Source organism: Berghia stephanieae, chromosome 2 (assembly GCF_034508935.2).
Source record: "Berghia stephanieae isolate SIO BIC M18660-M18661 chromosome 2, UCSD_Bste_1.3, whole genome shotgun sequence".
Lineage (NCBI taxonomy): Eukaryota > Metazoa > Mollusca > Gastropoda > Nudibranchia > Aeolidiidae > Berghia > Berghia stephanieae.
The window spans coordinates 90,229,367-90,252,890 of record NC_088361.1 but is presented as its reverse complement, the minus strand read 5'-3'; the positions used below and the strand labels follow the sequence as shown (position 1 = coordinate 90,252,890).

Here is a 23,524-nt window from a genome sequence, read left to right as displayed (position 1 = left end):
GGTTTGCTGATCACCTGAATATTGTTTTGTTTCTTTTTAAGTTTCAATATTTACATTGAAATTTCATGACATAACCTTAATAATACAAAGTACAAAAAGCTTCGATGACAACAATATATACATCAGTACAAATATATTTTATTTTACTACCAAACAACCATAAAGAGCAGTTATTGGTTCCAAATGTCTCCTAAAAAATATTCAAATGTTTTAAAAGGGTTTTGTAATTTGCTTTCAATCCACGTGTACTGGTGAATAAAAGAAACGTGCCTGTAAAAAGTCTTGGCCACAAGGTAATTTTTGAAGAGAGGAATACCAGACACAGCTTTCCACAACACTGCCTCTCTCTGCCATTCTGCCAAGGTCATCCTTTCGGCTGGTTGGTCGGGGTAGACATGCAAAACTCCAAAGGATGAGAAAACGTAGTGCTCAGGATTGACCTGTTCAGAAACATTGTCGCATTACAAAATAGTTAATAGATCACAGTAGGAATGCCGTTATTCAAGCATAGACAACAAAAATTTTAGTAGTTCACACTAGCAACTTTTAATTGTCTTTATGCTAAATGTGATTCACTGCCTCAAACTAGTGTCATGCAGGGTTGCCAGATCGAAAAAATATAAAAAGAGAAATTTACTCTGAAAAAAAAAAGACAACAAAAAGCCAAATGCCCCTAACGATGTCTTGCACCCCACAACTCTCACTTATTATTGCATTTTTACCATGGAATATATATATATATATATATATATATATAGTGTGAGCTTGACTAAGAAGCTCACAACATTGCCATCCGAAAATATAATGGATCAACACACAAAATGTGTAAGCTTGAATGTTTATAGTCTGATTCATACAGTTTAGTGAGAATTACTCAAAAACGTGGATGGCAAAAAAACAATAACAAAGACCCGAGTGACGTCAACTTCATTCTATCTATACCAACCCTTCCTTCCCACCCCTGGTTTAAAAAAAATGATAATGACATTTGTATACTTACAATACAAAAAAAATCACAAAAGGAACGCACAAAGAAACAGGAAAAAGAAAGGAATGAAGGGGGATATGAACAGACAGGAAACAAAAGGCCAGATATTTATCATATAGTCAGTTTAGGTTTAGACGCCAAATTATTGTACTAAAATAATTCAGAAATTTGACTTACCGACCTCAGTGACTCATTTGGTATTCGAAATTATTATTATTTTTAATAACTATTATTTTTAAGATGATGGCAAAATAAGCCCAGTTGTCGAGAAGTGATGTTAAAGCCAAAATTACAGAAAATGTGAGATTTTGGTTCTTGTTACTTTCAGAATTTATATGCAGTGCCCTCAATAAAACATGTAAACTTAACCCATGTGTTTAATTTTTAACTATTTCTTCGATTTTGAGCATCTCAGTCACCCTGCATAATACCATTTTGAAGGTCACAAATACCAAAGTCTTAGCGCCATCTTCCTATTGATAATCATTTAAAAAGCAATAAATTCTTGTATATTTTTTTTCTTTGCTTCAATCTTATCATAAACGTGAATAATGTTGATTAATTGTATCCCTTGATCTACATACTTTCCGCAATGGCATTAAGTCAAAGATTTATCTCTAGTATATGACAAATTTCATTGTGTCAACTTTTGTCTTGTAATTTCTCCCACCTTTTTCTATACAGAAATGGTACACAGTCATTTAATTTTTTTTTAAATAAAAGATTGCATTTATATAGAGCTTATCAATGGTAAACACCATACTTGGAGTATTTATTATCATTATACTCTGCATTAGTAGATTACTCTGCTGTTTCACGAATTTGTGCTCAGGCCACTTCAAATATGGTGTGTCAGTTCATGAAGTTTGGAAAATAAAACTTGAAATCTTTTCATGCATCTCATTAGACAGCAATATTGAAAATCTATTGGTAGATAAAGATTCTGATATCTCACTTAGATAACTGCTCACTTGAGATTATTTAAACAGCATTTCATCTAGAATATTCTGCCATGATATGCATGTGGCATTAAAATACGATTTCTTATTGCTGAACAAAAAAACATTGGAGCATTTATACAGTGCAATATCTACTAAACGTGCTCAAAGACTTTTATAAAGGGTCCCTAGCAAACAGCAACACTTAACATGTAGGACGAGACAGTTAGGCAATATTATATTTTTTTTCCGTTAGATACAATGCTGTTAACGGTCAGGTAGTCATTTTACACTGAGAGAATGTGAGTAAAGAGCCTTTTCGGAGGACTCAACTATGTGCCGCCCAAAGTAGGACTTGAACCCAGCACCATCCAATCTGAATGAGAGTGTCATACCAGAATACAACAAATACACATGTGTAGAAAAATTACAAGCCAGAGTATGAGTAAAACCCAGGGTATATGAAACAATGAATACAAACAAAACGGTATACAATGCATTAAAACAATAGTGACCATGGAGACAAAAATGCATACAATAAAAGATTTGTCTTTTTATTAAATATTTTATACATAATAATTTTACCTTGTTTTTGGGAACAGATATAAGATCATACGGTATGTAATGCCGGTTGGGAGCGATGTTGAAGTAGAGAGACTTAATCTTGCCAATGTGTTTGCAACCGGCAAAGAACTGGACAGCATCTCTGCCTGTCATCACAGGAATATCCTCTTCCATCTAAGGAATGAAAATAGGGTTTTAAAGTTAAATTAGCTGTAATTCTTCCTACACGAGGACGAAATCATTGGAAAATGCATAATAAGTCAATGTGTTACATGACAAAAGTCATAAATGTTTATACTCCAAAGAGATATTTACACTTAAATACACACACACACACACACACACACACACAAACACACACACACACACACATACACGCACTCACACTCATCCAAATAAATACACTTATACATATATCACACACACACATACAGGCATTCACATATACATGGACAAAAATACGTGCATGCTTATATTATATTATATATATAGATATAAATATTATACATCATACATTTCTGCTGATCTACATGTTTGTACAATACAGACATGTTTTCAAAGAACATCTCATAAGCTTACAACTAGTAAAAACCACAATGTAACGTTTCTTCTGCACCTTATACAATGATGATGCTTTATTCACCATTGCTTGCTACTCATAATTATCACAAACCTTACGTAATTTCATTAAAAATCTGATACACTTAAATAGGTTAAAGACAACAATGCATTCTCTTCTCCATCTTATAAAAAAATGATGCCTTAATTGTCATATCTTACTCATCATAATCACAACAAACCTTACGGAATTTCAGAGAAAATTTCATATAGTTACAATTAGTAAAAATGACAATGCAACGTGTTTCTTCTGCACCTTACATAATACTAGATAAACTTTCTCATCAAGCAATAATCACAACAAACCTTACATGTCTTCAGAGAAAATCTCATATGGTTACAAACAGTAAAAACGACAATGCAAAGTCTCTTTTGCACCTTAATTAATGCTTAACTCGTCAATCACAGGCAATCACAAACAAACCTTTGGCATAGGCTGAGGGGTTCTATCCAACTTGGAAGAGGGCATTGAAGGAAGACTTTTACTGACTAGACTCGATCTTACTGCAGGTTTCTTCAAACGATCTGATTTCTGAAATATAATAAAATACATTTTCTAGAGGATGTCTTTGATATCTACTTTCTAGAATACCTAAACATTTATTGTGACCTATTGAAAAAAAAACAGTATTATGTTGGATTGAATTAAAGAAAATTGAGTTCAAAGTCAAACAACCAGGATTAGAAATAATTTTTAATTATATGAATTATCAACCTGATTTACCTCTTCTGGAATTTCTGTGGCAAGAGCTAGAGCTGTTGTCCCCAAAGAGCGGTGCCAGATAGATTCTCCTACAGGAAAAGTACAAAATATTTCATTTTACAGGGAAAATGCCATCATAATTCTATCTGATTGACAAAAGAATCATGCATATATGTATAAGAATTATATTGATTTGCCATTTATTAAAAATTTAAAAAGGGAACAAAACATTATTAAGCACTATAACTAAATACACACTCGTGAATAAAACGAAGTTATTGTAAGAATTAATGTCCCCTTATACACCTCCTCTTCCTTCTCCTCTCTCTTCTTTTTTAAAATGTTTTTCTCCTCCTTTCTTTCTACTCCTATTTTCCCTCTTCAATGTCTTCTGCCTTCTCTCCCTCCTCCTCTTCCCCCTTACACCAACTCAGATTAACTGAATATTTTCTGGTAATGTATATTGAATGAAAAAAATTAAACAAAATAAGAAAACTTAAAACCATATGATACTTTACAGATGTCATGTTTCATCAAAAATATTAAGTATCAAACGGAAATATCATAATCAATGTAGTCATTGATATTTTAAATGAAAAGATAAATCAACTTACGAGAAGCCATTTCCAATCCAACTGGTCCCATGGATTTATGAAGATCACCAAAAGTCAAGGGCTTGGCACCAACAATTTCCTCATCAGTCTAAAAAAAAAATAACAAAATAAAATTATTTTTTTTTTAAAGTACCCCATTCTGCACAGCATCGACAGAAGCCGTCACCCAAGCATTCCATGGAGGAATATATATTACCCATCAAATATCTGATTTTGACAGGGATTAACCAAGACAATGAACTGCTGTTAATAATATAGCCTAAGGGGAAAAAGTGCCTGCGGCAGAGCTCAAACCCGAGACCTCCTGGATCACAATGCAATGCCTTAATCACTCAGTCACCTAACAGGCGACTGGAAATGTATAAAATGGAAGTACAGTTCCATTTGGCCTGCTGGGAAAATGAAAGATTATGAGATGCTTTGAGCATGGAAAATCTGTGGAAATGCGCCATATAAATGTTCATTTATTTTTGAATCGTTTACTCACTGGAATCTGAGTAGTGTATGGATTTCTTCCATCAGGTAAGAACTTTCCAGGATATTGATGAGGCAAAGGGCCTTGACATTCAAGTGCTTGAGGTTTCGATGACTTGGGATCTTCCATCGATGCTTTAGGCACTGGAACACTGCCATAGTCTTTCTTTGGAGATTTCCCCATGGCCTTTATCAATTTGATTTCCTGGCATAGAATATGTACAGTTTTAAAGAGGTGCAATTGCAGAATAATGATAATAATGCTGATGAAAACAAAATAATGATACTAGTAACAATAATTGTGATTATAATAAAACAATAATGAAAATAATAACAATAATACTACAAAAATAATATAACAACAACAACAATAATAATAATAATAATAATAATAATAATAATAATAATAATAATAATAATAATAATAATAATAATAATAATAATAATAATACAATGATCCTGCTTTACAGAATTACAGAGATCAAATCAATTAAATTATCGGGTAACCTTTGTGGTGGAATGGTAGCAGGTCTGACTGGAAATCAGGGCGTCTGAGGTTTGATCTTTAGTCAAGGCAGGCTGATTTTTAGGATGTTTTTTTTTTTCTTGTAATTTTCTGTCTGCTTTGTCTGGACCGTTTCATGCACACTTTTTTCAGATCTTTATCAAAACGGTACAAAAATAATTAAACTGCAACAAAAAATGACAGCATTAAAATTGGTTATCTTCCAGTTTCTCAGCGATGTGTAAAATTGATTGGGGATGACCATCATATGAGAACAAGACAAGTTTATCATACGGTTGGCATTTACTAGCAAAGTGTCTTCATAATATAAGTCTAAATCCGTATCTTGTATTTAGATTTACCTCTGCAAAAACTTTTGTCAAGTGACTTTCCAACTGAAGCTCGAACAGGCGCTCTTTATGAAGAGAAACATGGTGAAGTATACGTTCAAGATAATGATGAATCTGTAAAATTGAAAGTAATTATATTACTGATTGTGAGAATCATCATAAAACTCTTTCTTGAGTCTCTCTACGTTTGAACTTAAAAATATATCTACCAACTTTGTATTATCTCTACTGAGGAGCCATGGATAGCTAAAATTGTGATTAGGCAATAGAATGTCTTTATTATGTTACTCTCTTTATCATCTCTGTGCCATTTTTAAATAATCCACATGAAACCATAGAATGCACTGCATATATATCAAAGTAAATTACAAAAGTTGGTACAAATATGTCTGCAAAATCACTTCGAATCCAGGCAATTTGTCTGGATTACAAAATTTACCAGATTGTGGAATGTCCAACCACAGTGAAAAATTTGCACGTAGGTCCTAAGAAGTATAGAATTGTGGGCCATGTGCTTCTGCATGACAAGTGGATCAAAAACATCTGTCATTTCCCATAAGAAAAGAACAAATGGTGTTTTGTTTTGGGTTTGTTTTTTTTGTTTTTTTTTGTTGTTGTTTTTTTTTTTGTTTTTTTTTTTGGGGGGGGGGGGTTAGGTCGTTTTTTTGTTGACTTGTTTTGTTTGTTTTTTTTGCTGTTTTTTAAAATTCTTTTTGCAATTGTTTACCTATGTTTTTGTCTTTTGGGGTTTTTCTTTGTGTTCTTTTTTTTCTTTTTTTTTTTTTTTTTTGCTTTTATTTCATTCAAAAAAATATTTTTGTTCGTTATTTGTCCTTCGTTTTTGGTTTGTCTAATAAATTCATATATTGTAATTGAGTTGAGTTATTGTTTGAAAAAGAAATATGTACTTATAAAAACTGATCGTTTACTCATAGAAGTCATTAGTTTATATGCTCTCTTCTATTAGCCACTAAAGCCATTGTTAACTGTGCACAGTGCACAGTCACATTACACAACCAATGGTAAGTGATTGCATGTGTTTTGACTGAACATCCACTGACCCCTACTTATCACAACTACCACTACTTAATGGTCAGCAAGCCTCTTTGTGTAATAGTCAATTGATCGGAGGTGGATAGTACCGAGGTTGAAAGTTCAGAATCCGGAGGATTAAACTCTATATTACAGAATACCTTCTAGTATTAGGCATTGGCATCAGGAATCAAGAGCGTCTGCACTAAAGTTAAAGACTATATAAAGAAGATAAAGATCTGTCCCCCATCCTACCCAACTGGATGACAAAGGGTGACAAAAGAACGGAATTGTAGAAAAAGGAGATGTAACTGTACTTTATTATGAACAAATAAAAAAAAAAAATTTTTAATTTTCTAAATTATCATACCTCTTTCTGTGTTTCATAATAGTCAAAATATTTCTTGTATGGCTCCAGAACTCCAAGAATTTCAATGAATAAAGTCCATTGGGGGTGCCTGTAAAAGAGAATATAACAGAATTTACAGCTCCCTTCTCTTTTATCAATAAAGGAACAATTAATATATTATTTGCCCTTTTCGGATTGCCTCTAAAAAAGACATCATTTTTTTGACAATATTAAGAAAAAATAATTTAAACAATTCTATTCTCAGACTAGTTTTCTCTAATTGCCTCTCTTGTGCACGTCATTGGTGAAAATTGCATAAATCTTTTGAGAGGTGGCTCTTGTAACTGAATTGGTAGAGCTCTCGGATCCTATATAATGAGACAAAATACAGTTGAGTCTAAGCTGGATCTGATGGAAAGCCCCTTATAGTAGATCAATGTCCTATCTCCAAAGGGTTGTAGCAATAATTGTAACAGTACATTTAACGCAACAGAAACAATGATAAATTTTGGATGCATTGACTCAAGGCCGTCTATATAGCACAGGCCAGGAAGCGTGGGAGAGGGACGAAAACTAACAGGCCGACTTCGCCGCTGTCCACTTTATCGTTTACCTGTACGCCGGCGTGCAGCTCTTCGCGCACAAAACAATTTAAAGACGTGTTAAGTGTTAGAGGATCTTATTTCTAAATAATATTAACGCTTATAAGTTCGTTCATTTCAATATCAATAACGACTTAGCTAAAGTTACACAAGTTACCCATATAGAGTACTTTGTAGTAATAATAATAATAGTAGTATAAAAGTTAAAAGTGAGAATTCTTATACTTTCCTTTTTTTTACTTTTATGTGGGTTATTCCATGCTCACTGCTAAGGTCATATAAGTGCTCAGTGGTAAGTAAGATGTTAGACAAGTTAAAATAATACCAAGACTTTAGGCCCTGCCATGGATGTTTCAGAGAGGTAGATTTACGAGGGAAATAAATGTCATCTTTCAAAATAGGTGACGAAAGATATTTACAGGAAAAAATATAGATTGATGATGGTTACCCCATAACATGCATTATGGCCCAGGGATATGCTAACACCCTTTTTGTACGTAAGTACTCAGTCGTATAGCACGACTGAACAAACAGAACAGCTGTGTATGTAAGCTTGTTAAGAGAACACTAAGAGAGAGAGAGAGAGAGTAAGGTGATAGATAAAAGAAAAGTAACTGAAAACAGTTTGTAGTTACAAGTTGAATAGAGACAAGAAAATACATTTCCAAAAAATGACTGAGACTGTCGTAGCTGTAGAACACTTGCAATAGCTTTAGACATATAATTATACCCCCAAAAGAAGAAACAGTATGACAATGGAAGAACCTTAAAAGGATTCCCATCTACTATGGCCCCGCCAACCATCCGCTTGCACACTAGAGTAAGAAATAAAACTCAGTTCTTACAGTTATCTCATTGGGACATTTATTTTTAACATATGAACAATCTGTATATCATACATAATATAAAACAGAGATTGCAAGTGACATACTTTTAAAATATATTTATACTTTGTGATTTCAAAAACATAATTACAGTTATAGTATAGTTGAAGTAATAATTATATCACTCAATCAAGCAATTATATTTATTACACACATCATAGTTATCAAAACATGCAAACCAGTAATTTAAACAAGCATATGTGGGGTTTTTTGTTTTTGTTTTTAAGGGTTTTACAACACTTAGGTCATATCAGCGCCAGTAAAAAAGGAAGAAAATGGGATAGTTAAAAGTTATAGAATTACAATTAAAGCACCCAAAAATAAGGCAGACAAAGGGGTATTGGTTCAAATAGGGAACAGATGTTGATTCCAAGAGCACACTATCAGTGTGCGAAGTTTGAGATCACTCAATGTCTCATTCAGACATAAGCACAGGTCTCCTTCCAGAGGAACACACTCAATTGTTTACAAATCATACATTGGTGAAAGGAAAAATAATACAGTACATAACAGAGAGATGATTTACAAGGAAAAAAAAAATATCATCTCCCAAAACTAACTATACATTTGACTGTTTCCCTCCCAGCCAGGGTATCCGTCCAGGGCCAGGACAAAACCAAGTAATCTCATTCCCAAGACAAAGACAGCATGTTGGAAAACAGATATAGGGGGATAAAAGACACAGTATGTATCTCCCTGCCCACTATGTGAGGTCAGGAACAAACAAATATAAAATTCTGACAAAAATACAAATCATGCAAATTTTATGGCTTTTTTACATTTACAATCTGATTAGAACAGTTTGCTTCATTTACTTTCTTAGAATAATTATTCAACAAAATGTTGACAAATGTTGATATACATATATGAAATAACTTATCTCTTTGAGACTTGCAATTCGTACACACAGATGAAAATTCAATGGGAAGGTTACACTCTGTCCAGTAAGCTATATTTAGTTTCATTAGGACATCTTTTTGATTGTTTAACTTCAAAAAATGTAGCTCCATATTACTAACAGCAACATTCATGATTGAAAGTGCAATTTGAAACAAATGAACAAGAACAGGAGATGGATATGTTAAGCCACCGTGATTAAGGTTTTCAAAATACTCTAAAAGTTTATCATCAATAGAAAAGCCAAGACATTTGTTTTTATCTCCTACAATCTCACAACAAAAAGAACAATCAGTTTTTGTAATAACTTTCTTTGCAACATAGCCAGCAACATATATAATAACATCTAAAGACTCTGACTGAATTTCAACATTTTCAAAAGGAAAATTTTGAATGAAAAGCATGTCACTTTCATCCAAATTATCTGAAGAGAACTCAGATAAAAAACATTTAACATTTAAGGGAATGCTGCCTTTAGAGGAAGAATGAATAGTTAAAAGCTGCTTTATAGTTAATTTTCTTTCATTCTGAAGAATCTCTTCCACAGAAATCAAAGTATTTCCACCTGATAACTGCCTATATTGACCAAAACGAGCCTCAAGATCATCAGTCTGAAATTTTCCAGTCAAAACAAATTTAAAATTAAGTTTAGTTAAAACATATCTTATCAATTCAACTAGACATTCTAATGTATGGGGCAAAGCATAAAATGTATCTGAAGACAAAAAAACCACACTTCGTTTCTTTATGCATCTGGTTCCATTTCTTGAGCCATGAAGACATTTTTAGTAACCAACTCAGTCTTTCATCTTCACAAGAAAAGAAAGGAGAGGCCTCTGGTGTAATCTTATTCCTCCCATAATACTGGTGATGCACATTAACCATATCCCACCAACGACAAACTATAGTCAAGAAATTAACAGTACCCTCCCAAGATGTGAAAGCTGAATGAGGACCTAAGGTTTTCAAAGCAGCAATATTGGTTTCATTAAATATCTTAAGGGCTAAACTGACTTTCTGACGCTCTAAAGAGTGTGGGAATAGTGATTTCCAGGTTAAGGTAGGGGCCTCTTTTAAAAGTTGGGACTTTTCAACTCTGTATAAATGCTTTAAATCAGAAAAGGAAGCATGAGAAATACATTTGCTATCTATGACTTCACTATCTAAATTGGGGAAAGTAAAAGTTTGACTATCGTTTTTAACATTCAACCAATTATTTCGAATTGATTTGAGAAGATGAACAGAGTCAAACAATAAAAAATCTTGAGAGAATTGTCAATAGGATTAGGTATAAAAAATTTAGTTTCTGAGTCTTTAGTCAGTAAAGAAAACATCTTTCGATTAATTCTATTGTTATCAGAAATGACACTGATGACATTAAATCCAGCTTTACAAACATTAAAAATTACATCATTTGTTGTTTCAAACAAGAAATCTGAAGTCATCTTTACAACAGGAAACATTCCAACAATTAATTTCTTATTAGACATGACAGAAGAAATCATAAAACATTGCATAGACTTGGCAAGATTTTCAGGATCATTTGTAGCCTGTCCAATTAATTGCTCCCCTCTGTAGGATAATTTCGACTTGACATGAACTTCATCAATAAGAAGATTAACATACAAATCTTTATCTGACAGGTACTTAATTTCATTCACTAAAAAATCATTGGCAATCAGACCTGATTTTAAAGATACAGTGCTAGATAATAAACGTAAATATCGCACACTGGGAAGAATAAGTAAAGAATCCCTTAACTTACGATAAGTTGTCGGGGAATTTGAATAAATACAAAAAGAAGCAATCATACATTCAGCAGAAAATCTACGCTGTGATGGAGACAGATTTATCAAATTTAACTGATCAATTAAAAAATCAAAAACTTTGTTATTACTATCATCATTATTTTTGTCTCTGCAGACATTCAACAATTTAATTGCCTGATGAAATGTTGAATTATAGGAAGATGTAAAATCTGTTGCAGAATAATGGCTTAAAATATTTTCTAACTGGCTCCAAGTAGACAGCTTAGAGTCCGGAATTATCCATTTCAAGTCATTTTTACAAACAAGAACATTTTTTAACCACACATCTAGTTTCAAATCATTTTTTACACATATACTAAAAGGAATCGTTAATCCATCCGAATCAGTCGATGCAGTGGCATACAAATATACAGAATCATTTTTTAAAGCATAACAAATATCATTATATTTCCACTTTTGCAGAAATCCACACACTTCATTTTTAAAATGCTCAAAACTTAAAATTTTATCTTGTTCTAAAAAAACGTTAAAACTTTCCTCTTCTCTCTCCTCAAGTCTCTGTCTCTTACTCCTGGGGCTTTCCCTTTGAGGCAAAGGGGTAGTAGTGAGGTAAGAGGGAAGATTTGGAAAAACTGATGGGATGGCACCAGCTTTCAACTTCAAACGCTTCCTGCGAACAGTTTTCTGTGGTTGTCCATTTTTTTCAGGAACGACTTTAAAACGTATAATATCATCTTCCTGAAAGTGTTTTTCACATACAACAGTAAACTTTGTCACAACCAAGTTTTCCCGGGGAATTTTTCTAATCCATGAATTCCTTTGTTCTGCATCTTTCGGGAATTCAAAACAAGATGCCTTTTTTGGCGCACAATTAAGTCTGTAATAATTACTGTCACATCCAGGGACACAGCACTTGTTCACCATCATGGAACGAACTGTTGGTTATCAAATACTGTGGGGAAAAAAAAGGTAGATACATTAGTTTATAGTAACCATTTGAAATTAGGGTAGAGATTAATGTCAATTGTTTTAAGCAGGACTACAAGATACATGTACACATTACACATCATCTAAAAAATAACGATAAGTGTTGAATTGTAAGCCTCAATTTATTAGACGAAGACATACTGTGGACGTTTCTGGTTTCCCCTTTATCAACAAAACAAGACGAATAAGAGATGTGTAGTGTGAATGGTGTAGATAAGGTGAATAAATATAAACAATGATGGGACAGCCTACCCCTTTGTAAGGAAGTACGAATTAAATTCATTAAAATTAAATTGAGCTTTTATATAGTACAATCTCCACTAAACATGCTCAAAGCGTTTTACAAGGGGTCTCTGATAAACAGCAACACGTAACATGTAGAACGAGACATGACGCCTGTGAGGCGATAATACAATTTTTTCGGACAGAGACAATGCTGTTAATGGCCAGATACTCATTTTTAAAAACCTGAGTACGGTGAGAAAATGTGAGTAAAGAGCCTTTTATAAGGACTCAACTATCGCCAAGCGAAGCTCGAACCAAGGACCTTCCGATCAAAAAGCGAGTGTCATACCTCTCGACCACATAGCTGCCCACTAGACCACATAGCCCCATTAAGAAACAAGGCCCAGAAATACTGATCTCAAATAAATAATTTTAGAAAATTAAAATCGAAGTTTTTTTTTTAAACATCATGGTAAATTTTTTTTGAAAAACAACAACAAAAATAGGTAACAAAAAAAGAGGGAAACAAACTAACAAAAACAAACAATAAACAGATAAAGACGCAGTAAACGAATGATAGTAGATAGTGATAGGTGCCCAGTTACCGTGTACGTAGACAGTCATAATAATAATAATAATAATAATAATAATAATAATAATAATAATAATAATAATAATAATAATAATACCCTAATAATAATAATAATAATAATAATAATAATAATAATAATAATAATAATAATAATAATAATAATAGATTAATTAAAGGTTTTAAATATTGAGTGTTGCCAAAATGTTGCGTCATATTTTAAGACGTCCACCTCAATTTCCAGTCACAACTTCCCTATGACTATGGCATGGGCTAGCTGAGGCTGAGAGCTGGGACACAATCAGCCCCGTTTACAGTCGAACTGCCTAGTCTAAGTAAGATAGATTGACGGGAAGCCTTCCGAAAGCTCCTACATCCGCAGTATTCTTGTTCTAGTAGGGGGTTTCAATGGGAATGGGGAAACTTTTTTTATAATGTTCTAGTAGGGAGTTTGGGAGGGGGGAGACAAACTTTAAAAAAAAAAGTTTCCCCTTCCCAAACCGCCTACTATCTAGATAGTACTCTAGAACATTATAAAATACAAGAATACTGGGGATGTAGGAGCTTTCGGAAGTTTGATCTTCATTTAAGACGTCTATCTACCTACTTTTTCATTTAACAGTCAGCTGTGAGTTAGATAAAACTCTCTTTGTAATCCAAACTCACATTCCATTTTTACCAGTCATTCTCATTGTCATTGTCACTCGTCACACTCTACACTCAAAACTCGCGACAAAAACTCACCTTTGTTTGGGAGGATACGCTGAAAATTGAAGAGGGCAACACTCAAAGGGAATTAGACGTCTTTATATCCATCTTGTAGAGAGGCAGCGATCCGTAAATAGTTGAAACAAACTTTCTTTTGTTAGCAGATCAAGGCATTGTTGTCAGAACAATGGCGGAACAACGGGGAAGAAATAGCGATACAAAAGGCGGAATGATCGTAGGCCTGATTGCGTATGCGATACCTGTAGTTAAAATAATAGCGGCGGAGATGTAAAATAGTTCTCACTTCAAATCCGTTTTTCGGTCATAATATTTTATTTCAAAACAATATGATGTAGTGGAAAAATATTGAAATAACATTGTGATACATTTTAAATATGCTGGAGTCAATAAAAATGTTTAAAAAGTCGGCCTGGTAGTTTTTTATTCTATCCCTTTTCCGGACCTGCTTCCCGGCCTGGAACACTATATAGAGGGCCTTGATTGACTTTAAGACTGCGAGGTTTTTCATTATAAGGATCAAATATTGATAGATAAGGTGTGTACAGAAAACAAAAAAAAGGGTAGTTTAAATAGCAGGAAGAATGAATCTCACGTGTCTTGTTGTAAAGTCGTGATGAACAAAGCAATGACTTCCTGTTTCAGTTTCATTACGTCATCCTCACATACATCTTCATGGCAATCAACACTCTCATCGATCCTTGATAGAAAAAAAGAGCAGTAAATTATAAACGAGATGTATTGTTCTGATCAATCATCTTGTTACCTCTCCACCTGTTTCTCACTAGCCTCCACAACATTCACAAAGAATGGATGAGATACCCAATTAGAAAAAGTATGTTTTCATGCATGATGAATTTAAACTTTTAACTATCATCAATAGATAATTATAGGTGATGATATACCACGCCTTCATATCTGTTGTAAATATAAAACTAGTTATGGCACACAACACTTTGGTATTTAAAATTGGGAAGATTTGATAGCACTGACTGTCCACTAAAAACACTCTGAACTAAATTAATAACTAACCTTTCATTCCAGATTCATACCATCTTTCTAAGAATGTCATTATGCATTCGTGTCAAAAAGCTGTTGATATTTCTAAGAAGATAAACTCATCAAAGAATAATTAAGAGCTCTTAGTAACATTGTTTTAGGCATTGTAAACTAATTGGGAAGATTCTGCTAATAAGATTTGTAAAAGAGCTGTTCATCGCTCAGCATCGGTTTTCCTAAAAATCACTGAAGCATATATTTTATCTAGTCTTATTAGTATGTACCTGTAACGAATTTTACTGGCCCATTGTGATGCAATATCTCTCGCTGAAAAATCATTCTTTTTACTAGATGAAGAAGGTGAAACCAAAAAGTTTCGACCAATATCAACAAGGGGGAGTTTCTTTGCATCCTGATGACTTGAGTCAAGTTTGGATGCCATTTTTGGCCCGGTATTGCACTTGGGGGCGCGTTAAGCACGATTTTGTCTATCCATCCATAGTAACTATTACCTGTTAAGGAAGAGTAAAATTCAGTTAACAAGATAGCTGATTGTTGGTTATGGTATAAGAGTAAAACCTTTTCTTTAAAACATTTTATTTTAGATATAGATCTTTCTTTTTTTTAAAACAAAAAAAAAGTGTTAGACAAACAGCAACATTTGACTTGATACCATTTGAATAGCAAAGTACTTTTTTGATAGATGCAGCTATCCAATCATTGCTGAGTGGACAAAGGGCTATAAAAATCCTTGATTGCACCAGAGACTTATACCGATCTCTTTGATCATGAGTGAGCACTCTACCAACTGAGCTATCAGGACTCTGAGAATGTATAAAGATTGGCATCATAAAATTAGAGATGTAAGGCTAACTTTTATAACTGCTATCATTGTTATCAAAAGACTTTGAGAGATAGAGTGCAGATTAGCCCTGGGTATGTTTTATTTTAGATTAAATCTTTGAAAGATATTTTGAAATCTGAATTATCTTTACAAGCCTAATCTACGATCAACAAGTGAATTGTTTTATACAAAATTCACAGTGGATCGGTTTTTTTATGATTACTTATATTTGGCTTCGAAGAAAACTTTGACATTTGAAATCATGTACAAGTTTATTCCATCATGGCCATATTCCCATGGTAGCTTATTACGAGATAGATAAACGGGTGATAGAACTTCATGCAAAATTGGTGATAAAAGTTTAACTCACTCAATCCTAGAGATTTTTGCTACTTTTTAAAATTTGAAAAAAATGTATTAAAAATGAGCATGTACCATCTATGCAGGCACAGCTGAATTCAAACATGTGTCCTCTGGGCTTCAGTTATATTCAACTACCATTAACATGTAAAAACTGAAACATTAGCTTTGATACTACTATGAAGTTCGAAAAGTCATTCCAAAACCAACGACTCATATTGAGAATGCAATCCCTAGAGAAATCGCCTATGCAGATGTCGATTTTATTGGATCAACACCAGCAAATATAGACATCATACAAAATACCCTCATGAAATATAACCTCCAAGTCAATGCCAATAAAACCGAATTTACAACAATATCGAGGAACAAAGAGGAATGGAAAAGAACAAAGAAAGTCGGCTCACTAATTGGAGACACCGAGGATGTACAAAGAAGAAAACAGCTATCAAACGCCGCACTCAGTAAACTCACCAATGTATGGATTAGAGGTGACAAAATAAAGAGAAAAACCAAACTGAAACTGTACCATGCTCTTGTAAAACCGGTACTTCTGTATAACTGCGGCACTTGGGCGTTGACAAAATCCAAAGAAGAACATCTGGATGCCTTCCATCGCACACAGCTCAGAAGGGTACTGGACATCAAATACCCAAAAAAGATCTCAAATGAATCACTCTATAAGATCACAAAAGAAAGACCAATCTCCCTTGACATTTTACAACAACGATGGCAACTTTTCGGTCAAAACTACGCAGGGACAAAAACATACCAGCTAACCAAGCCATGTCGGGATACTTCCAAAAACACGGGAACCTTTTCAGAGGAAGACCGATCACAACACTCCCTGTGATCCTAAACAAAAACCTCACAACACTTGGACAAAGCATTAGTCTCATAACGGCAGGGGACCTTGAAAATCTGAGAACCCTAGCAGAGGACAGGCAATATTGGAGACACCTCTCACAGGAAATACTGGAAACAGCCAAGGCGACCCGATCTTTCGGTCGAGACGCGAAAGGCATCTAAGTCAAGTCAAGTCACTACGCCTATAATTTGTCTTAGCAAAATGTAATAAATAGGCATGGGGTTAAAGTAACCCGGGTAAACAATGGATATGGTCGGTGTTAGGGTTGAGCGAGTTAATAAACCCTCTCCATTAGAATTAGATAGAAGTCGAGGCTCGAGCAATTTTTGCAATGGATTTCATTTAACTCCTAAAGCTCTCATGCAGGCACAGCTGAATTCAAACATGTGTCCTCTGGGCTTCAACTTACTTTGTACTTTTATATATCTGAGATTTCTTTAAAAGGCATTATTGTATATTCAGAAATTAACGTTTAAGTTTAAGTTTAAGTTTAAGTGATAAGTATAAATTTTCACTTCCATTTCGAGAGTCTACAGTCCAGTATTTTAATTGAACCACCTTTCGTGAGATAAAATTGAGAACGAAAATAAATATTTCAAATAAGGGCAGCCACTCACAGAGTTAACTCCAACAAGAATAAACATTGGAACATATTGTTTTTGGCGATATGTTAGCTCACAAATCTGCACCCAATGGCTTAAGCTTGGTTGTCAAGTCGCCATATTGATCTCCTCCACAACAAAAACAGATCCGGAGAGATTGAGTAGTGGCTCCGCGTAAATTTTGTTTGTTCTTAGATTAGTCCGTTGGATTTTTTTTTTAATTCAAAATAATTAAACGATAAAGTCTCATTGTACTCGAGATTCAATAGAATAGGCAATCTGTAGTGCATTTTTGCTGTTTTTTGATTCTGTTCTACATTTGAAAAAAAAGAATATTGTACTTTATCCACCAATCGTACATAAGTATTAATTCACTCCAGTCCGGCTATGTTTGGTTTAACAACAGGAAACACTACTGAGGAAATTGTGACTGTTTCAACACGAAATTCATAACTTAGAATTGTGATTGTGATGGCGAAATGTACTAAAAGGGAATAACTTCGCATGCTACATAGAGATAAGTTAACAATAAAACGTGAGTACCACATGCATGGAATTTGAATTATATGATAAGTCTCGAAACGACTTTCTTTTGCTTCTGTTTTTAAACTGTTTTCGAGTCCAAGTCCAAGAATTGCCCAGACCGATGACCTGGAAAGGACTCTTCTCTTCTAGCTGCGTAGTCTGAGAATTCAAAGAGAATGGACCGACAGAATTGAACATGAGGGTGTCGTGAATAGATTTTTACATCTCATTCGCGATGGGAAATTAAATAAATAAATAATATGCACGAGGCATGTATCTCCACATGAGTGGGTAGTCGCCACCGAAGTGGGTAGTTATAGGGAGTTTAATAGAAATTCTATATGTACCTCACACACTTGAAACCAATGTCATATGAAAGAGCTGGCAACACAGATTACAAAACAGTTTGAATTTTGTTTCTATCTTGATTAGAAATGTAGTTACGGCAGTTCAAAGTCTGAAATTTCAGACCGTTTTTACCCCAAAATTACCATTGCAAAGTTGTGACCGAAATCGCGTGATGTTAATAAAAAATGGTTAAAACAGTCAATATGGAGTTCTTATCATATATATTGTATACCAAAATGTTCGTCTTATCGAGGACAATGCATTTACATTAATAAAGAGGAAGATAAACAGTTCAAATTAACACATTATTACATAATATGACGCAAATGTTACATAATCAAAAACTCGGCTAGACGTAAGAAACAACTTGCTCTATCACTTTTGGATTTATCCCCAATATCTCACTGAAACAATTGCAAATAATTACCCTCTTTTAATTAATACATAGATAATAAAAAAGGGTTTGAGAGTACTTAAATGAAAAGATATAAACATGTTGTGTAATGACATAATGAATTTATTTTTACCTCTATGGCAATTTAATTGCATATAAATAAAATGGTAGATTGAAAAAGTTCAAATAAATTGAAACAGATTCCCTATTATAATTAGAAGGAAAGTTCTGGATTTTAATACTTTAAAAAATTATGCTGAACCACTTTGGGTTTATTGCTATTACATCATTTGAACTGACAATTAATATAATTTTATCCCCCCCCCCCCCCTCTTTCTCTCTCAATGTATGGGGGTGTCAAAACTAATAGAACTTCTTACCATAATAATTATTAAGGCTAAGGCCTTTAGAATATGGATACAAATGATAACAAACATATCTAAACATATGGGAAAGAAACTTGATGACTTGATGGCAAAGTAAAATAAAATTAAATTAAAGTAATTGGTATTTTTAAAATATCGATATTATTAATATCGGATTTCACAAAGAGAAGAAATATACGAACTTTTAAAACAAAAACTGTAAAATGCCTATAAATAAAGTTGGAAAGTATGTATTTCAAAATAAAAACATAGTAAATAATAGTACTGAAAATATTATGGACTAAATTTAACATAATACATAACTAAATTTAAAATATCGATATGAATATCGATATCGCCCGGCAGCCATGATGAGAAGATAATGTAAACAAGGCATTTCGGCGCAGAGTTAAAAGGTGTCTGCGCATCGATATAGAGCCCTGAAATTTGGCATGAATAAAGTTTAGATGTTATTCTAAAAACAAGCGTTTAAATTTTAAAAACACACGCGGTAAATAAAAAAATAGATGCATTTGAAAATTGCCAAATTTTAACTTCATATAACTTCTGGAATTATTAATGGATTTTTCCTTAATTGGCACCATTTAAAAGGAAATTGAAAGACGAAAATAATGATACCAAAATATCTGCGATATTCCTCTTTATAACGAAGTTATGCATCTTTAATTGAACCTCCCAAAACGCGAACGGCAATTTCCAGTCACAACTTTCCTATGGGCGAGTTGGGTCAAAATTTGACTGCCACTGCTGCTGCTCACTAAACTGCCTAGTAGTTACGCGATTTACTCGAACTCTAAGGTACACATTCACATACCTCTAGATTGTTGTTCGTAATAGTAATACGAAACGTTTTAGAGTGATTCAAATAAGTCAAAGAGAGCGAGTAAGCGGTGACTGTCGCTTATATACGCTGACAAACAAAATATGACGTCACAATCACAAAACGGAACATCATGACAACTGAGAACAACTCACAACAGCCTCGTACAAGATAGTACACACCAACACACAAACACACAACATAAAAAGGCATATCATTCCCTACAAGGGGCCGGGGTTGGGATTTGAGAATAGTAACTGAAAAATATACAGCACGTACGAGAGAAGTAAATTGATAATTGGCGTCACTCATCAGCTCTTTGTACTTTGTTATTGTTTTCACACTGCCGTTCTAGAGTTTTAATTTTAATGACTTGGTTTTAACTTCTACTTCTATCAACCAAGACTGTTAAAATTTAAGGTTACACATAGTTTCATGTGCTTGTACGCTATATCTGGCTGGCAGATGTTGTGAGTACTTTACTTAAACTTAAACAGTAAGAGATTATAGAGAGTATGCGGTTAGACTAAGGGAGTTAATTTTTGACATTTTACACGGTTTAGTCCCTTGATTGAAGCAAAGATTTCTTCAAAATGGCGACCAATCCTTTCAACACAATGGACACTGTATCGAAAAAAGCTACAAAGAAAAAAATTGTATGCATGAAAGACATTGATCCATACGACATAAAATCGGGAAACTGGACAAAGACTTATCAAGACTTATCCTCCAATCACGTACCATCACATCTCTACCTACCTATCTATCTATCTATCCATCCATCCATCCATCCATCCATCCATCCATCCATCCATCCATCCATCCATCCATCTATCCATCCATCCATCCATCCATCCATCCATCCATCCATCCATCCATCCATCCATCCATCCATCCATCCATCCATCCATCTATCTATCTATCTATCTATCTATCTATCTATCTATCTGTCTGTCTGTCTGTCTTTCTGTCTGTTTGTCTATCTATCTATCTATCTATCTATCTATCTATCTATCTATCTATCTATCTATCTATCTATCTATCTATTATCATTATTAACTATTATTATTATTATTATTATTATTATTATTATTATTATTATTATTATTATTATTATTATTATTATTATTATTGTTATTACTTTTATTATCATTATTATTATTATTTTTTTTTAAATTATTATTACTATTATTATTATTATTATTATTATTATTATTATTATTATTATTATTATTATTATTATTATTATTGTTATAACTATTATTATTATTATTATTATTATTATTATTATTATTATTATTATTATTATTATTATATTATTATTATTGTTACTATTATTATTATTGTTACTATTATTATTAATATCATTATTATTATTATTATTATTATTATTATTATTATTATTATTATTATTATTATTATTATTATTATTATTATTAATATCATTATTATTATTATTATTATTATGTTATTATTATTATTATTATTATTATTATTATTATTATTATTATTATTATATTATTATTATTATTATTATTATTATTATTATTATCATTATTATTTATATGACCCTCCGCCTCGAAACGGGGGGGAGGGGGAGAGAGAGAGAGAGAGAGAGAGAGAGAGAGAGAGAGAGAGAGAGAGAGAATAAATAGAATAAAGATGTAAATATGTGTGTGTGTGTGTGTGTGTGTGTGTGTGTGTGTTTGTTTGTGTGAAAGAAACACGAGGGAGACAAAGAGAGAGAGCAAGACTGGTAGATAAAGAAATGGGGAAAAGTAGGGAGGGGGTGGAGCAAAAAAATAGGGAGGGATAGTATAAGAAAGCTCTTCGTTTCAAAAGAAGTCAAAGTCAATCAACGGGAAACATATTGACCAATGAGATTGCAATTTTTAAAATGGGACTGGTCAAATCATTTGTTGCATTGTTTCCATTTTGAGTCAGATGACAGCTTGAAGAGGAGGGGGTGGGGCTTAATTTGTAATGACTTACATGAAATCATATAATTGAATCTTCTACTTTGAGCTGCAACCTCAAGCTATTTAGGACATGTCACTAGTTATCACAACCCCTTGTGGTCAATTGTCAGCTATTGAACTCTCCTCCCCTTTTTCTTTGGGTCCACTCACATTGTTTATTGTCTCAAAAGACCCCACCCTCCCTCCAATTTCCAATGAATACACAATAAAACGAACCGCTCTCTCTCTCTCTCTCTCTCTCTCTCTCTCTATATATATATATATATATATATATATATATATATATATATATATATATATATATATATATATATATATATATATAGACGTTTTAAAATGATCAATAAGTAATTCAAAAACACACACCAGTACAATTTGTCATGAAAATAGAAAATAAGAATATGAACATGCGAATAAAATGTTGACCTTCAGATGTATGATGTACATTTTTTTTAAATCTTGCAGCATTCATACATATATACAAACGTATACCTGAATAGAATATCATAACAACATAGTAATGTGACACCATTAGAAGCTGCTGCATTAATCATAATGTCTACATTAGTGACATGCTGAACACTTCCTCCCTGAGACTGGGATACACGGATGACTGGGCACTCGTTACTCAAAGTAAGGTGTGGACCCGTCATGAGAGAGTACTTAGTGAAGATGTTGCCAGACTCAAATCCTACTTTGACAAACTGGGTGGGGTTCCTGACCTCCCATAGTGGGCATGGGGGGGGGGGGGGGGGGGGGGGAGGGTACATACTGTGTCTTCTATCCCCTTATATCTGTTTTCCAACATGCTTTCTGTCTTTGTCTTGGAATGAGATTACTTGGTTTTGTCCTGGCCCTGGCCAGAGTCCTAGCTGAGAGGGAAACGGTCAAATGCATAGTTATTGTTTTGGGAAATGATATTTTTTTCCTTGTAAATCATCTCTCTGTTAAATTGATTTTAAGAAAGAAGAGAACATCCTACTCGCTGCCACGTTTGTATGAGCTGCATTGGTTACCAGTTAAAGTGAGAATCAAATTCAAATTAGCAGTATAGTGCTATAAGTGCCTTAATGATCAAGCACCATTGTATATTACTGAATTTTTAGAAACTTATAAGCCAACGAGGAGTCTACGTTCTGCACTAGATTCTACAAAATTAATTGTTTCAAATAAATATATAAATATAAATTTTACGGCGGCAGATCGTTCAGTCACGTCGGACCTTCCATCTGGAACTCTCTTCCTAAAAGAATAAGAGAAGCGAAGTCCTTATCAATATTTAAATCAAAGTTAAAACACCATCTCTTTGGTAAAACACATCTTGATTAATGCATCTTTGTAATTTGACCCCAATATGAATGTTAATTTAGTTTATGATATTATATCATTATTTTATATTATTTCCGTATTTGACATAGCATGTGGATTATAACATATCTTGTATTAATGACTTTATGTTTAGTTATTACATTGTTGTATAATGATAATATTATGTTGATGTAGTATGTATAATATTTAATTTGTATAATAATGTCACTGTATTATTGTTTCGCGCATTGAGCATCACCCAGTGATGAAAATGCGC

General features: G+C 33.3%; 3 protein-coding genes across 12 annotated transcripts in view; 1 reads left to right on the top strand and 2 right to left on the bottom strand.

The window, feature by feature from the left end:
- LOC144965812 (dynein heavy chain domain-containing protein 1-like) overlaps positions 1-17,637 on the bottom strand; it is a 120,423-nt gene extending 102,786 nt beyond the window's left edge. For all 7 annotated transcript variants that reach the window (XM_078901554.1, XM_078901557.1, XM_078901559.1 and 4 more), the window contains exons 1-11: positions 17,503-17,637; positions 15,098-15,325; positions 14,410-14,514; positions 7,157-7,244; positions 5,767-5,868; positions 4,913-5,104; positions 4,426-4,513; positions 3,833-3,900; positions 3,533-3,640; positions 2,512-2,664; positions 271-440 (exon numbers count right to left, since the gene is read on the bottom strand). In XM_078901554.1, the coding sequence (XP_078757680.1) occupies positions 271-440; positions 2,512-2,664; positions 3,533-3,640; positions 3,833-3,900; positions 4,426-4,513; positions 4,913-5,104; positions 5,767-5,868; positions 7,157-7,244; positions 14,410-14,514; positions 15,098-15,255 (1,232 nt within the window). In that variant the 5' untranslated portion in view covers positions 15,256-15,325; positions 17,503-17,637. The remainder of the gene's footprint in view (positions 1-270; positions 441-2,511; positions 2,665-3,532; positions 3,641-3,832; positions 3,901-4,425; positions 4,514-4,912; positions 5,105-5,766; positions 5,869-7,156; positions 7,245-14,409; positions 14,515-15,097; positions 15,326-17,502) is intronic.
- Positions 8,576-13,972, bottom strand: LOC144965816 (uncharacterized). The gene is made up of 2 exons (XM_078901564.1): positions 13,833-13,972; positions 8,576-12,239 (listed from the first exon to the last, which is right to left on the bottom strand). The coding sequence occupies exon 2, from the start codon at positions 12,212-12,214 to the stop codon at positions 10,724-10,726; it is 1,491 nt and encodes a 496-aa protein (XP_078757690.1). The 5' UTR covers positions 12,215-12,239; positions 13,833-13,972; the 3' UTR covers positions 8,576-10,723.
- Positions 14,264-23,524, top strand: part of LOC144965817 (uncharacterized) — a 37,274-nt gene continuing 28,013 nt past the window's right edge. For 2 of the 4 annotated variants that reach the window (XM_078901565.1, XM_078901568.1), the window contains exon 1: positions 17,898-18,022. The gene's annotated coding sequence lies outside the window, so the exon portion shown is untranslated. Of the gene's footprint in view, positions 14,353-14,477; positions 14,650-17,897; positions 18,023-23,524 lie in introns of those variants that run through there. The other 2 variants (XM_078901567.1, XM_078901566.1) reach the window with 2 other exon arrangements.

Coding starts and splice junctions, on each gene's coding strand:
- LOC144965816 (XM_078901564.1), bottom strand. CDS start 12,214: ATGATGGTGAACAAGTGCTGTGTCCCTGGATGTGACAGTAATTATTAC.